Here is a 16,534-nt window from a genome sequence, read left to right on the forward strand (position 1 = left end):
GACCTGTCACCTGTCTGAAGTTCCTCTAACCACCATTATCTGTGGGGGGGCATCTACCATTATGTGTGTGTGCCGTCATCTGCACCTGTCTTGGATGAAAGCAATTTTTACTTGGAAGTTGACAAGGAATGAAGGCACTGTCAGTGTCCATGGGGACAACCTGTTTTCGACTACCCCACATGGGGCGCTCATTCACCATTGTCTTTCTCATCCCGTTGCCAATGACAGCAGTCAGCCGAGGACTTTGCATTACTTGATTCAGTGAAGCCAAAGCAGCAGCGTAGTCCTCTAGCCTTGACATTGTTGGAGATTGCCTAAATTGGGATAGCTGGTGTTGTGATGACAAGTCACCTTGTTATGAAAACCATTTCCCTTGGCGCAGGTAAATGCAACATTCCTGTAGCTTGCTTCAATTTCTCGAGCAATACCTAGCTAGCTAATTAGCTAGCTTGCTACAGCTAACGTTAGCTAGCTATTAACAGCAGGTAACCACTGATGCTCTTTCCGTAAATGCTAAATCAGCTTACCCTTTACGGGAATTAGCTAGCTAGCTAATGGACGTGAATAAACTGGTAAGATTTGATTCTTTGGTGACTTCACGACGAATTGGTTAGCTAGGTAAATGGCAGTGCTATCAGCTAGCCGTTAGCGGTTATTATTATTATTATTAATGAGCGAAATAGAAAGGTTAGCTAGCTAGCGTTGCAGATGCTTCCTGGTTCGAGTAGCTACGGGGTTAGCTCAGGTTAACTAGCTAGCTAACAGGCTGTGTTTCCATAACGTTTCAAGTATGTATCATAACGTTACCTATCTATCTACGCTTATGCTCATATTTAGCTAGCTAGGTCTTAGCTATGTAGGTAACGTTAGCTAGTAACGTTAAGGTTAATGCATTCATTTTCTCCATGATACAGATGGGTAGTTATCTAACGGGTATTGACGCCCACTTTTCACTGTCAACTTTTTAGCTAATTCTGGCTGGAGTCAAATTATCAATAGTTAAGGTCTTGTACTACCTTACACCTACCAATTCCTTCCACACACACACAAAGGCATAATGACAGTTATGCAACATCTTCACCATACTACTAGGAACCTAGCTAATGAGCTATATTTATACTAATTGATTGTGCAGGTGGACACTTGTGGAAACAGTAGAGTGGAGCCGCGACACAATGTACTCAGACTGGCGCTCGCTGCACCTAGTGGTGCAGAGTGACCAGGGCCACCTCAGTGTCCTGCACACGTACCCTGGAGGCGTGGGGTTGGAGGTGGCCAACGCAGTGGTCAAACCCCTGGGGACGGCCGCCATCCCCGTGGCCACCGAGAACATCCTCAAGACGGACAAAGAGGTGAGGGATGGACCGAGAGCATTGTCATTGATGTGGGGTAGAGTTAATGGGGCCTGTCTGCGTGAGGCTATCCTGGGTGCCATCTGTCTGTTTCTGCCTTAGCCAACTTGTTGTTGTCTTGCCAAGCATGGCAACATTGTAGCATTGTTGAATGCATTAACAGTTATTCGCCCCAAATTGTCACATTAGCAGTGTCAAGTGGTTCAGAGGGGAGTAGATGCCTAATGCCCATTTCACACTACAGAGCTTAGCCGAGCTGTACTGCGCTGGCCCGGTTACGCAATCACCACAGTTGCTCGAACCGTTTTTGCATTGGACACTGAAAATAAAATATCTGAGCCATCACAGTACGGTTTGGGTTGGCACACTAGCGTGAAGGGTAGCCTATAATGCCTGATTTACACTTGGGCCGATCTGAACCGTACTCTGCTGGCTCAGATGTTTTCTTTACACTGTCCATTGCAGCACAGTTCGTGCAACTATGGTGGATACGTAACCAGGCCAGCCCAGTACACGTCGGTTTGGTTTGGCTAGTTTTGGAGCTATAGTGTGAATCGGTCATAACTGTCTCTCTGACTCTGGTTCCAGGTGAAGTGGACCATGGAGGTGCTGTGCTACGGCCTAACTCTTCCCCTGGAGGGGGACACGGTGAAGCTGTGTGTGGATGTGTACACAGACTGGATGATGGCCCTGGTGACGCCCCGGGACTCCATTCCACAGCCAGTGGTAAAGGAGCCCAACCTGTATGTCCAGACCATCCTCAAACACCTCTACAACGTCTTCCTACCCAGGTATGGCCACAGTTGAGCTGAGCGTGCACGCAAGCACGAACGCACACAAAACACACTCACACCAGGGTTTCCGTTATGAAAATGTAGCGCCGGACATTTGAGCGGCAGCATTTTAATTTACCGGACATTTGAGAAATGTACCGGACCCATACGCATTGGGTGCATAATCTGATTAGGGCGTCCACCCATGGTGCTCAGAATGACAGAAATCACATTTAGATTATGGTAATTAATCTTAACAGAACATACAAGTAGAGGATGTAATGACGTGTGTCCTTACCGTACACTTTGAAGATGTTAGCAAAATCACGGGGAAGCAAAATATTTGGGGAAGCAAAATGTCACCATAAAAATGCACCTTTATAATAAAGCATTCCATGCATCATTGTGATTTATGTAAGATAGCCTACTATTCGTAATGTGATGACTAGATTGGATAGTCATCATTTAGGCTAATAATATAAATCACTGTTTGCAAAAAAAGATGGCTGAGCACGTATAGTGTAGAGGCCTCGGCAATAGGCTGTATCAGATAAGTTTCTTCTTTCTTTGTACGGGAAAAACACATTTCATGCAATTCTACCACACTTTATATGACTGGAGACATTAGCAGAATATTTTTTATATGACAAATTACAGGGTAGCCTACTCTGCTAACACTGACATACAATCAATAAAAAATACATTGTCCATATAATAGGCCTACGAGAAGGGGAGACACAAATGGAATATGACGTTCATCTAAACTGGAGGAGGAAATTATTGTCCTAAAGCAAACTTTTAAGTGGCACTGACCCAACATTGATAAAGAGTGAATATGCGCAGTCTGCACTCACCTGGGATATGGCCGATGGTCTCCGCTGATGCCAATAGGATAGGCTATAGGTCTACTGTTTTTCGCTCAATTTAAGTTGAGAATATTGATAACTTAAAGACAGATTAGTTTTTTCATACTTCTCTTTACAGCAATAGCCATTTGCTTTCCAAACTACACTACATGACTTAAGTATGTGGACACCTGCTCGTCGAACATCTCATTCCAAAATCAACAACCTCCACTCTTCTGGGAAAGCTTTCCACTAGATGCTGGAACATTGCTGCGGGGACTTGCTTCTATTCAGCCACAAGATCATTAGTGAGGTCGGCACTGATGTTGGGCGATTAGGCCTGGCTCGCAGTTGGCGTTCCAATTCATCCCAAAGGTGTTCGATGGGGTTGAGGTCAGGGCTCTGTGCAGGCCAGTCAAGTTTTTCCACACCGATCTCGACAAACCATTTCTGTATGGACCTCTCTTTGTGCACGGGGGCATTGTCATGTGAAACAGGAAAGGGCCTTCCCCAAACTGTTGCCACAAAGTTGGAAGCACAGAATCGTCTAGAATGTGATTGTATGATATAGCATTTACCTTCACTGGAGCTAAGGGGCCTAGCCCGAACCATGAAAAACAGCCCCAGACCTTTAATCCTCCTCCACCAAACTTTACAGTTGGCACTATGCATTAGGGTAGGTAGCGTTCTCCTGGCATCTGCCAAACCGAGATTCGTCTGTCGGACTGCCAGATGGTGAAGCGTGATTCATCACTCCAGAGAATGCATTTCAACTGCTCCAGAGTCCAGTAGCGGCGAGCTTTACACCACTCCAGCTGACACTTGGCATTGCGCATGGTGAACTTAGGCTTGTGTGCGGCTGCTCGGACATGGAAACCCATTTCATGAAGCTCCCGACAAACAGTTATTGTGCTGACGTTGCTTTCAGAGGCAGTTGGGAACTCGAGAGTGAGTGTTGCAACCGATGACAGACGATTTTCACAATAACAACACTTACAGTTGACTGGGGCAGCTCTAGCAGGGCAGACATTTGACTAACTGATTTGTTGGAAAGGTGGCATCCTATGACGGTGCCACATTGAAAGTCACTGAGCTCTTGGCATTGCGCATGGTGAACTTAGGCTTGTGTGCGGCTGCTCGGACATGGAAACCCATTTCATGAAGCTCCCGACAAACAGTTATTGTGCTGACGTTGCTTTCAGAGGCAGTTGGGAACTCGAGAGTGAGTGTTGCAACCGATGACAGACGATTTTCACAATAACAACACTTACAGTTGACTGGGGCAGCTCTAGCAGGGCAGAAATTTGACTAACTGATTTGTTGGAAAGGTGGCATCCTATGACGGTGCCACATTGAAAGTCACTGAGCTCTTGGCATTGCGCATGGTGAACTTAGGCTTGTGTGCGGCTGCTCGGACATGGAAACCCATTTCATGAAGCTCCCGACAAACAGTTCTTGTGCTGAAGTTGCTTCCAGATGCAGTTAGGAACTCAGTAGTGAGTGTTGCAACCGAGGACAGACGATTTTTACACGCTACGCGCTTCAGCACTCGGCGGTCCCTTTCTGTGAGCTTGTGTGGCCTACCACTTTGCGTATGAGCCGTTGTTGCTCCTAGACGTTTCCACTTCACAATAACAGCACTTACAGCTGACCGGGGCAGCTCTAGCAGGGCAGAAATTTGACAAACTGACTTGTTGGAAAGGTTGAATCATATGATGGTGCCACGTTGAAAGTCATTGAGCTCTTCAGTAAGGCCATTCTACTGCCAATGTTTGTCTATGGAGATTGCATGGTTGTGTGCTTGATTTTATACACCAGTCAGCAACGGGTGTGACTGACATAGCCAAATCCACTAATTTGAAGTGGTGTCCACATACTTTTGTATATTTAGTGTATGTTTTCCTGCGATATGCCTGGCTGGGCCTCTACTTTTCACTGACAGTCGCAACTCAACAATCATCTATTTTGTATTTGCAGCATGTGCTGCCCAAATTGCCCGCTGCCTTTCCTTCCGACTGTAGGTCATGCGGAAATTATGATTTTTTTTTTTATGCTAGGGGAAGCTAATGATCATCTGTGGCCAAATCATGCTTTAGTTGCCTATTTTGAATTATTACATTTATTTCTGTATAGACAGGAGTTGGCTTATTTAGGCTACAGTGAGGGAAAAAGTATTTGATCCCCTGCTGATTTTGTATGTTTGCCCACTGACAAAGACATGATCAGTCTATAATTTTAATGGTAGGTTTATTTGAACAGTGAGAGACAGAATAACAACAAAATAATCCAGAAGAATGCATGTCAAAAATGTTATAATTTGATTTGCATTTTAATGGGGGAAATAAGTATTTGACCCTTCTGCAAAACATGACTTAGTACTTGGTGGCAAAACCCTTGTTGGCAATCACAGAGGTCAGATGTTTCTTGTAGTTGGCCACCAGGATTGCACACATCTCAGGAGGGATTTTGTCCCACTCCTCTTTGCAGATCTTCTCCAAGTCATTAAGGTTTCGAGGCTGACGTTTGGCAACTCGAACCTTCAGCTCCCTCGACAGATTTTCTATGGGATTAAGGTCTGGAGACTGGCTAGGCCACTCCAGGACCTTAATGTGCTTCTTCTTGAGCCACCCCTTTGTTGCCTTGGCCGTGTGTTTTGGGTCATTGCCGTGCTGGAATACCCATCCACAACCCATTTTCAATGCCCTGGCTGAGGGAAGGAGGTTCTCACCCAAGATTTGACAGTACATGGCCCCGTCCATCGTCCCTTTGATGCGGTGAAGTTGTCCTGTCCCCTTAGCAGAAAAACACCCTCAAAGCATAATGTTTCCACCTCCATGTTTGACGGTGGGGATGGTGTTCTTGGGGTCATAGGTAGCATTCCTCCTCCTCCAAACACGGCGAGTTGAGTTGATGCCAAAGAGCTCGCTTTTGGTCTCATCTGACCACAACACGTTCACCCAGTTCTCCTCTGAATCATTCAGATGTTCATTGGCAAACTTCAGACGGGCCTGTATATGTGCTTTCTTGAGCAGGGGGACCTTGCGGGCGCTGCAGGATTTCAGTCCTTCACGGCGTAGTGTGTTACCAATTGTTTTCTTGGTGACTATGGTCCCAGCTGCCTTGAGATCATTGACAAGATCCTCCCGTGTAGTTCTGGGCTGATTCCTCACCGTTCTCATGATCATTGCAACTCCACGGGGTGAGATCTTGCATGGAGCCCCAGGCCGAGGGAGATTGACAGTTATTTTGTGTTACTTCCATTTGTGAATAATCGCACCAACTGTTGTCACCTTCTCACCAAGCTGCTTGGCGATGGTCTTGTAGCCCATTCCAGCCTTGTGTAGGTCTACAATCTTGTCCCTGACATCCTTGGAGAGCTCTTTGGTCTTGGCCATGGTGGAGAGTTTGGAATCTGATTGATTGATTGCTTCTGTGGACAGGTGTCTTTCATACAGGTAACAAGCTGAGATTAGGAGCACTCCCTTTAAGAGTGTGCTCCTAATCTCAGCTCGTTACCTGTATAAAAGACACCTGGGAGCCAGAAATCTTTCTGATTGAGAGGGGGTCAAATACTTATTTCCCTCATTAAAATGCAAATACATTTTTGACATGCGTTTTTCTGGATTTTGTTGTTGTTATTCTGTCTCTCACTGTTCAAATAAACCTACCATTAAAATTATAGACTGATCATGTCTTTGTCAGTGGGCAAACGTACAAAATCAGCAGGGGATCAAATACTTTTTTCCCTCAATGTATATCATTTAAGCAATTTAATTACATTTACTTTATGGACGTGCCACCTATGTCAATCTACTATCCCCCATAGTAAAAAAAAGTTGACCTATTCTATTGGTCAGCTTGATATAGGGCAAAAAGCTAGATATAGGCCAAAAAGATTCTAGGACAGTTGTGGGATGGTAGATCCCAAATTCATACAACCAGTAGGCCAAGGCTACATAAAAAAACATTAAAAAGCAATGAATCTGATGTAACGGATCAGAACGCTTAGCTTAAAATGTTGAATAACTATTTCTTCACATTATAAGCCCAGCATTGCGCACAAGGCAGTAGACTACGTGTGAATGTGCATTTAGCTACAGGACAATGAAAGAAAGTTCAAAACCAATAGAACATGAGAGAAATAGGCTACTGGTTTCAATGGCATATGGAAATCTCTATAAAATAATCGCATCCGGAAATGGTAGGATTTTGCCTAGGCTACTTTGAAGGAAGGTAAAACATGCCTCATAATATGTCATAAAATGTTAATGTTTCAAATAATTAAGTAGCTACAGTTGAAGTTGGAAGTTTACATACACTTAGGTTGGAGTCATTAAAACTTGTTTTTTAACCACTCCACACATTTCTTGTTAACAAACTAGTTTTGGCAAGTCGGTTAGGACATCTACTTTGTGCATGACACAAGTCATTTTCCAACAATTGTTTACAGACAGATTATTTAATTAATAAAACACTGTATCACAATTCCAGTGGGTCAGAAGTTTACATACACTAAGTTGACTGTGCCTTTAAACAGCTTGGAAAATTCCAGAAAATGATGTCATGGCTTTAGAAGCTTCTGATAGGCTAATTTACATCATTTGAGTCAATTGGAGGTGTGGATGTATTTCAAGGCCTACCTTCAAACTCAGTGCATCTTTGCTTGACATCATGGGAAAATCAAAAGAAATCAGCCAAGACCCCAGAACATTTTTTGTAGACCTCCACAAGTCTGGTTCATCCTTGGGAGCAATTTCCAAACGCCTGAAGGTACCATGTTCATCTGTACAAACAATAGTACGCAAGTATAAACACCATGGGACCACGCAGCCGTCATACCACTCAGGATGGAGACGCGTTCTATCTCCTAGAGATGAACGTACTTTGGTGTGAAAAGTGCAAATCAATCCCAGAACAACAGCAAAGGACCTTGTGAAGATGCTGGAGGAAACAGGTACAAAAGTATCTATATCCAGAGTAAAACGAGTCCTATATCGACATAACCTGAAAGGCCGCTCAGCAAGGAAGAAGCCACTGCTCCAAAACCGCCATAGAGAATCCAGACTACGGTTTGCAACTGCACATGGGGACAAAGATCGTACTTTTTGGAGAAATGTCCTCTGGTCTGATGAAACCAAAATTTAAACTATTTGACCATAATGACCATCGTTATGTTTGGAGGAAAAAGGGGGTTCTTGTAAGCCGAAGAGCACCATCCCAACTGTGAAGCACGGGGGTGGCAGCATCATGCTGTGGGGGTGCTGCTTTGCTGCATGAAGGACTGGTGCACTTCACAATATAGATGGCATAACGAGGAAGGAAAATTACGTGGATATATTGAAGCAACATCTCAAGACATCAGTCAGGAAGTTAAAGCTTGGTCGCAAATGGGTCTTCCAAATGGACAATGACCACAAGCATACTTCCAAAGTTGTGGCAAAATGGCTTAAGGACAACAAAGTCAAGGTATTGGAGTGGCCATCACAAAGCCCTGACCTCAATCCTATAGAACATTTGGGGCAGAACTGAAAAAGCGTGTGCGAGCAAGGAGGCCTACAAACCTGACTCAGTTACACCAGCTCTGTCAGGAGGAATGGGCCAAAATTCACCCAACTTATTGTGGGAAGCTTGTGGAAGGGCTACCTGAAATGTTTGACCCAAGTTAAACAATTTAAAGGCAATGCTACCAAATACTAATTGAGTGTATGTAAACCTCTGACCCACTGGGAATGTGATGAAAGAAATAAAAGCTGAAAGAAATAATTCTCTCCACTATTATTCTGACATTCACATTCTTAAAATAAAGTGGTGATCCTAACTGACCTAAGACGGCATTTTTACTAGGATTAAATGTCAGGAATTGAGAAAAACTGAGTTTAAATGTATTTGGCTAAGGTGTATGTAAACCTCCGACTTCAACTGTATATGTTTTCAAAATGCATACTGCCTCTATCTCATTGCAAGTGGTGTGACGCACTGATAAAGCCTGCCTTCCGTTGCCTAGGCATTTGAATGGCGAATGGAAGCGCACTTCAATTACCAGTTGAGAAATACAAATATTAGGTGTTCTTAATCATGGCCAAAAAACTATTTTGAACGTAAGATTGCATTTATAATTGTTGTGCAATGATTGGGCTTATAAAAGCGCGGTCTGACATATTTTCCGTTAAAGGCTCTGTATCTGTATGCTGTGCATGTGTTAAATAAGACACATAACGAATATACACGCGCCAATTTAATTCCACACAATTATGCAAATGAACCCATTGACCGATAAGCATGACCGGTCAAATGTATTTCCATCAATGAATAGGCTAAAAAGCATTATTTCCCCATGGGATGTTTTGGGGGGGACAATTGGCCAGTGCCAATTTTTTATATCGGCTTTTCAATTTTTTTAATGACCAAAAGCCGGCTATTACCGGTTAACGGAAACCCTGACACACACACACACACACACACACACACACTCCCTCAAACACTCTTCTCTATTTTCTTCTACCACATCCCCCGTCTCATACCCCAACACACCCTATATCTCTCCTCTCCTCTCGTCTTCTTTCCCTCCCTCTCTCAGGCCGGAGCAGTACAGTCTGAGCCACATCCGGCTGTGCCAGCAGGTGCTGACGGCAGTGCAGAAGCTGGCCAGGGAGTCCGTCTCCATGGTGAGAGAGACCTGGGAGGTACTGCTGCTCTTCCTGCTCCGGATCAACGACACGCTGCTGGCCCCGCCTACTATCGGAGGTCAGCCCCGTCTCCTCACCTCACCACACCACCACTTACTGGGTTTCCCAGGGTCATGTTCATTAGGGCACGCAACGTTTTAAAATGTTTTGTAACAGAAAATTAATGTTTCTTGTAGGACAAGTCCAGGTAGTCCCTCCCTGTTTCGCTTTGTTTTCTTACGTTTGGTGCCTTTATCAGATTGTTCATATCTGATAAAAGATGCCTATCTTAGCCCTTTTTAGAACTTTGGAAAAAATTGTCTGACCATGGCCTGTCAGTAAGGGCGTAGTATAGCAGAGGTTTGACTGACTCTGGAATCAGACAGCTGTTCCACTGCATAACATGTATTATCTGTGTACTGAAAGTCCCTCATTACACTACTTTTCAGTGAAACCGCTGACTGCATCTGTTGAACGAATTGATTAAGTGTATCCAATGTGAAATGGCTAGCTACAGTGCCTTCAGAAAGTATTCACACCCCTTGACTTATTCCACATCTTGTGTTACTGCCTGAATTTGAAATAGATTAAATTGAGTTTTTTTTTTGTCACTTGCCTACACACAATACCCCATAATGTCAGTGGAATTGTATATTTTTGACATTTTTACAAATTAATTAAAAATGAAAAGCTGAAATGTCTTGATTCAATAAGTATTCAACCCCTTTGATATAGCAAGCCTAAATAAGTTCAGGAGTAAAAAATTGCGTAACAAGTCACATAAAAGTTGCATGGACTCACTCTGTGTGCAATAATAGTGGTTAACGTGACTACCTCATCTCTGTACCACACACATACAGTTATCTGTAAGGTCCCTCAGTCAAGCAGTGAATTTCAAACACAGATTCAACCACAAAGACCAGGGAGGTTTTCCAATGCCTCACAAAGAAGGGCACCTATTGGTAGATGGGTAAAAAAAAAAAAAAGACATAAAATATCCCTTTGAGCATGTGGATGTTATGAATTACACTTTTGGATGGTGTATCAATACACCCAGTCACTACAAAGATACAGGCGTCCTTCCTAACTCAGTTGCCAGAGAGGCATGAAACCGCTCAGGGATTTCACCATGAGGCCAATGGTGACTTTAAAACAGTTACAGAGTTTAATGGCTGTGATAGGACAAAACTGAGGATGGATCAACAACCTTGTAGTTACTCCACAATACTAAACTAAATGACAGAGTGAAAAGGAAAGCAATTCACTTTTTATCTTGAATACAAAGTGTTATGTTTGTGGTAAATCCAATACAACACATTAATGAGTACCACTTTCCATATTTTCAAGCATAGTGGTGGCTGCATCATGTTATGGGTATGCTTGTATTCGTTAAACACTGGGGAGTTTTTCAAGATAAATTATAAACGGAATGGAGCAAAGCACAGGCAAAATCCTAGAGGAAAACCTGGTTCCGTCTGCTTTCCACCAGACACTGAAAGATGAATTCACCTTTCAGCAGGACAATAACCTAAAACACAACGCCAAATCTACACTGCGGTTGCTTACCAAGAAGACATTGAATGTTCCTGAGTGGCCGAGTTACAGTTTTGACAACATCCGATTTGACAGCCCTTGAAGAATTTCGAAAAGAATAATGGGCAAATATTTTACAATCCAGTTGTGAAAAGCTCTTAGAGACTTACCCAGAAAGACTCACAGCTGTAATCGCTGCCAAAGGTGATTCTAACATGTATTGACTCAGGGGTGTGAATACTTATGTAAATGAGATATTTCTGTATTTCATTTTCAATACACTTGCAAACATTTCTAAAAATATATTTTCACTTTGTCATTATGGGGTATTCTGTGTAGATGGGTGAGAAACAATGCTGTTACATAAGCATGTTGCTTTTATTATTCTAGAATTCATTTTATTTATTTGAGTAACTAGAAATCGATGGCCTAGATATTCATTTGAGTATCTAAACATAGAAATGACTCTCAGCATCCCGTTAACGTTTGACCCTCTCCCTCTTTCGTCCCTGTGCCTAGTGGGCGTGGCAGAGAAGCTGGCAGAGAAGCTAATGGCGGTGCTTTTTGAGGTGTGGCTGCTGGCGTGCGCCCGCTGCTTTCCCACGCCGCCCTACTGGAAGACTGCTCGGGAGATGCTGGCCAACTGGAGGCACCACCCGCCCGTGGTGGAGCAGTGGAGCAGGGTGGCCTGCGCCCTCACCTCCAGGTGACTGACCTATCCTGATTGGGAGAGGGATGTAGCCTGCTCTTAGATCTGTTTGTGCTCTTGCAAACTCCATTGCTGTCATTGCAATGTTTGGCATGACAATTCCATAAGGGGTTGGCTGGAGAGGAGAAACAGACTGGCTCCCAAGCTTAGAGGGTTGAGGTTCATTAACAGAAGGGCACGGTTGCGCCAACTCTACTAGGTGACTGATCACCCACTTTTTGGGGGGGTATGCATATAATATGGAACCTGGGGGTTCTTTACTTTCCCACTTTCTGAGGAAGAGCTTATGGTCAATGTGTTGTTGACACTCAAACAATACAAATCTTGAGTACCATTCTATTCAATTAGTTTGCACAAGGATACAAACCTTTTTTGTTTGGTGAGCACTACAGTAAAGGGGTCGTTCCACGAAATGAGTCCCTTTTTGTTTCCCTTTGATATTTTAAGTAGAAATTGTTCACCAATATTGAATTTTAAAAGCTGTTATATTAAATGAAGCTCCTTTTAATATAGACCACATGGAAAATTCAATACATCTGTAATAAAGAATTGCTAAAGTGCCAAAATTCAGCTTTTTGACATGTCACTCTGTGCACCCTCTGTGACTTCTTCTAGAAGGATTTTAACCCACTTAACCCCAACATTTCTCAAGTTTTCACCATCATTTTAAAGCCGTAGTAATTTTGTCTCTTTGACAGTCATTTCTGAAGATTATTATGTATTTAATGTGATTAGTGATTCATTTTCAAATCAAAAAAGCCTGTCCCTTATTTTAAGGTCAACCCTGTTACGTGAACTGAACTCTCGTTTTAATATGGTGAAAATATTCCCTTTAAAAAAATGTTTTTCAAAAGAAACATTGAACATCTAATAGTCAAATCATAATGTAAAAGCAGGTCAGCTGGTTCTACTTTTTTGGACAATTGTCTGGTGTTTTGTGGTTCAAAACTGAGTGGGTCGAGCATAACACGTCAACCCTGTTACCCATATACACTGAGTGTACAAAACATTTGGGACACCTTCCTAATATTGGGTTGCACCCACCCTTTTGCCCTCAGAACAGCCTCAATTCGTCAGGGCATGGACTCTACAAGGTGTCAAGCGTTCCACAGGGATGCTGGCCCATGTTGACTCCAATCCTTCCTACAGTTGTGTCAAGTTGGCTGGATGTCCTTTGGGTGGTGGACCATTATTGATACACAGGGGAAACTGTTGAGTGTGAAACCCAGCAATGTTGCAGTTCTTGACACAAACCTGTGCGCCTGGTACCTACTACCATACCCTGTTCAAGGACCTTGTTTTTGCATGGATTCTGCGACACGGTTAGCTTTTAACAGCTAGGACCACTATTTCTTGTCCTGGAATCCTGCTTAACTCACAGGTTAAAGTCTGCTTGAAAGAGCCGCTAACCTAGCTAAGCTGCTAACGTTAGCCATCAAGCTAACGAAGGTAGTCCCAAATGAGTTTTCCAATGGAGCCCTCTTTGTCTGGAGAGGTAAATGAACGGTTCCAGCGCTGTAGGAGCTGTATCTACGCTTTGTTTTGGGATAAAATGGATCACTCAGAGTTTCAATGCGGCAATTGTTTGCTTGCTGAGGATTATAGGCATGAGGTAGCTTCCTTGATCACACAGGTAGCCAGCCTACGTAAGAAACTGGGGAAAACGCAGAGTTGAATGTTTACCTTTTCTACGCTGGTGGCTGGACGGCGTTCGCGCATGTTGGATGCATCTCCGTCTTGTCGTTTGTCATTATCCGACTGGCCGGTGTTGCTCGGAGTTTGTTCGCCAGGGGAGAAATCTCCTGCCTCTCGTCCCCAATCTGATAGTGGAGTCGAAGGAGCACAGCAAGAGGAGCATGGCAATCAACGATGGTCGCATGTCATGAGTCGTGGAAGCAAAGCAGCCTACACTCCCAAAGAGAGGCCCGGAGCGGATACAAACAACAAATAGTTTCGCCACCCTGGAGCCTGATCTTCCTGCACCTTTGTTGCTGGGGGTACCTGTGTCTGCGGCTGTTGTGCCTACTCCTACTCCTTCTCCTACGTTTTCGAAGTAGACGTCTGCAACCTTCCGTCCCTGCTCTGGATCGAGCGGGGCTTCTCCATCTGTCGCTGTGTAGCGTGGGAGTGGGCGGATTTCCTCATCCTTCTCGCCAGCTGTGATTTTGGGCAGCTCCATGGTAAGAAATGTGACTGTTTTTGCACCAGGAACAATGTCCTATCCCGAAGCTCGAGTAAATTACATTACTAAGCTGCTCCCGAATGTACTACGCCAGCACATGGATGTCGATTCTATCGTAGTCCATGTGGGTTGTAATGACATTGTGAAGGGCAGCTCTGAACAGTTGAAACTGGATTTCAAAGAGCTGATTGACTCTCTGCTAGACACTAATAAAAGACCCATCATATCTGGCCCTGTGCCCTCTCTGAATCGTGGCATTGAACGCTTTAGCAGGATTATTTCTCTTCACAACTGGCTACGTGATTATTGCAGCTCAATGGGTGTAACTTTTGTTGACAATTTCGATACCTTTTGGAAACAAAACACGTTTTTATAAGGAGGATGGGATCCACCCAAATAGGTTGTGGGATCCACCCACAGCATTATAAGGCTGCGTTGAGTCAATGACTTATCAATGACCCAAGCCCAGCTCAGTTCATCCCTACCATTGTGTCGCTGAGTCATCATAATGCTTTAGCAAATGTAAAATATTCCAGGAGCATTGGTAGACACAATGTAAGTAACCTAATTTATGTCCCTCTAACTGCCCTGAATGCCTCTGCTGATCCTACAGCTATTATATGCCGCAATCATGTGTCTATGAACCAGATTTATGCTGTTAGCACTGAGCCGGTGTGCCCTAGTAGGAAGTCAACTGTGTGCAGCTCACCCTGCAGTAACATAAATAACACTTAGACAATACCTTTGATACAGTGGTAACAATACAAGGTTATAACATTTACAGAAAATACAGAAATGCCAGTGGTGGAGGTCTTGCTTTTTATATTCAGAACTACATTCCTGTAAAGATTATAGAGGATCTCATGTTAAATACTGTTGAAGTAATATGGCTACAGGTTAATCTGCCTCACCTAAAGCCCATTCTTGTGGGAAGCTGCTATAGACCACCAAGTGCTAACAGTCAGTATCTGGATAACATGTGTGAAATGCTTGATTATGTATGTGATATCAACAGAGGTATATTTTCTGGGTGATTTAAATATTGACTGGCTTTCATCAGGCTGCCCACTCAAGAAAAAGCTTCAAGCTGTAACCAGTGCCTGCAACCTGGTTCAGGTTATCAGTCAACCAGGGTAGTTACAAACAGCACAGGAATCAAATAATGTATTGATCACATCTTTACTAATGAAAGCAGTAGTGATCACAATATACAGTTGAAGTCGTAAGTTTACATACACCTTTTTTTTTTTAAGAATGTGAAATGTCAGAATAATAGTAGAGAATGATTGATTTCAGCTTTTTATTTATTTCATCACATTCCCAGTGGGTCAGAAGTTTACATACACTCAATTAGTATTTGGTAGCATTGCCTTTAAATTGTTTAACTTGGGTCAAACGTTTCGGGTAGCCTTCCACAAGCTTTCCACAATAAGTTGGGTGAATTTTGGCCCATTCCTCCTGACAGAGCTGGTGTAACTGAGTCAGGTTTGTAGGACTCCTTGCTCGCACACGCTTTTTCAGTTCTGCCCACAAATGTTCTATAGAATTGAGGTCAGGGCTTTGTGATGGCCTCTCCAATACCTTGACTTTGTTGTCCTTAAGCCATTTTGCCACAACTTTGGAAGTATGCTTGGGGTCATTGTCCATTTGGAAGACCCATTTGCGACCAAGCTTTAACTTCCTGACTGATGTCTTGAGATGTTGCTTCAATATATCCACATAATTTTCCTTCCTCGTGATGCCATCTATTTTATGAAGTGCACCAGTCCCTCCTGCAGCAGGGCACCCCCACAGCATGATGCTGCCACCCCCGTGCTTCACGGTTGGGATGGTGTTCTTCGGCTTGCAAGCTTTCCCCTTTTTCCTCCAAACATAACGATGGTCATTATGGCCAAACAGTTCTATTTTTGTTTCATCAGACCAGAGGACATTTCTCCAAAATGTACGATCTTTGTCCCCATGTGCAGTTGCAAACCATAGTCTGTCTTTTTTATGGCGGTTTTGGAGCAGTGGCTTCTTCCTTGCTGAGCGGCCTTTCAGGTTATGTCGATATAGGACTTGTTTTACTGTGGATATAGATACTTTTGTATCTGTTTCCTCCAGCATCTTCACAAGGTCCTTTGCTGTTGTTCTGGGATTGATTTGCACTTTTCGCACCAAAGTACGTTCATCTCTAGGAGACACAACATGTCTCCCTTCCTGAGCGGTATGACGGATGCGTGGTCCCATGGTGTTTATACTTGCGTACTATTGTTTGTACAGATGAACGTGGTACCTTCAGGCATTTGGATATTGCTCCCAAGGATGAACCAGAGGTCTTGGCTGATTTATTTTGATTTTCCCATGATGTCAAGCAAAGAGGCACTGAGTTTGAAGCTAGGCCTTGAAATGCATCCACAGGTACACCTCCAATTGACTCAAATGATGTAAATTAGCCTATCAGAAGCTTCTAAAGCCATGACATCATTTTCTGGA

At 43.5% G+C, this 16,534-nt stretch overlaps 1 protein-coding gene across 1 annotated transcript in view; it reads left to right on the top strand.

The window, feature by feature from the left end:
• The first annotated feature begins 258 nt into the window (after positions 1-258).
• Positions 259-16,534, top strand: part of LOC311147973 (ral GTPase-activating protein subunit beta-like) — a 59,925-nt gene continuing 43,649 nt past the window's right edge. Inside the window, exons 1-5 of the mRNA XM_084184837.1 lie at positions 259-382; positions 1,136-1,352; positions 1,941-2,143; positions 9,548-9,714; positions 11,688-11,874. Of these exons, the coding sequence (XP_084040963.1) occupies positions 1,176-1,352; positions 1,941-2,143; positions 9,548-9,714; positions 11,688-11,874 (734 nt within the window). The 5' untranslated portion in view covers positions 259-382; positions 1,136-1,175. The remainder of the gene's footprint in view (positions 383-1,135; positions 1,353-1,940; positions 2,144-9,547; positions 9,715-11,687; positions 11,875-16,534) is intronic.

The sequence above is a fragment of the Coregonus lavaretus genome, assembly GCF_964263955.1.
Source record: "Coregonus lavaretus genome assembly, chromosome: 20".
Lineage (NCBI taxonomy): Eukaryota > Metazoa > Chordata > Actinopteri > Salmoniformes > Salmonidae > Coregonus > Coregonus lavaretus.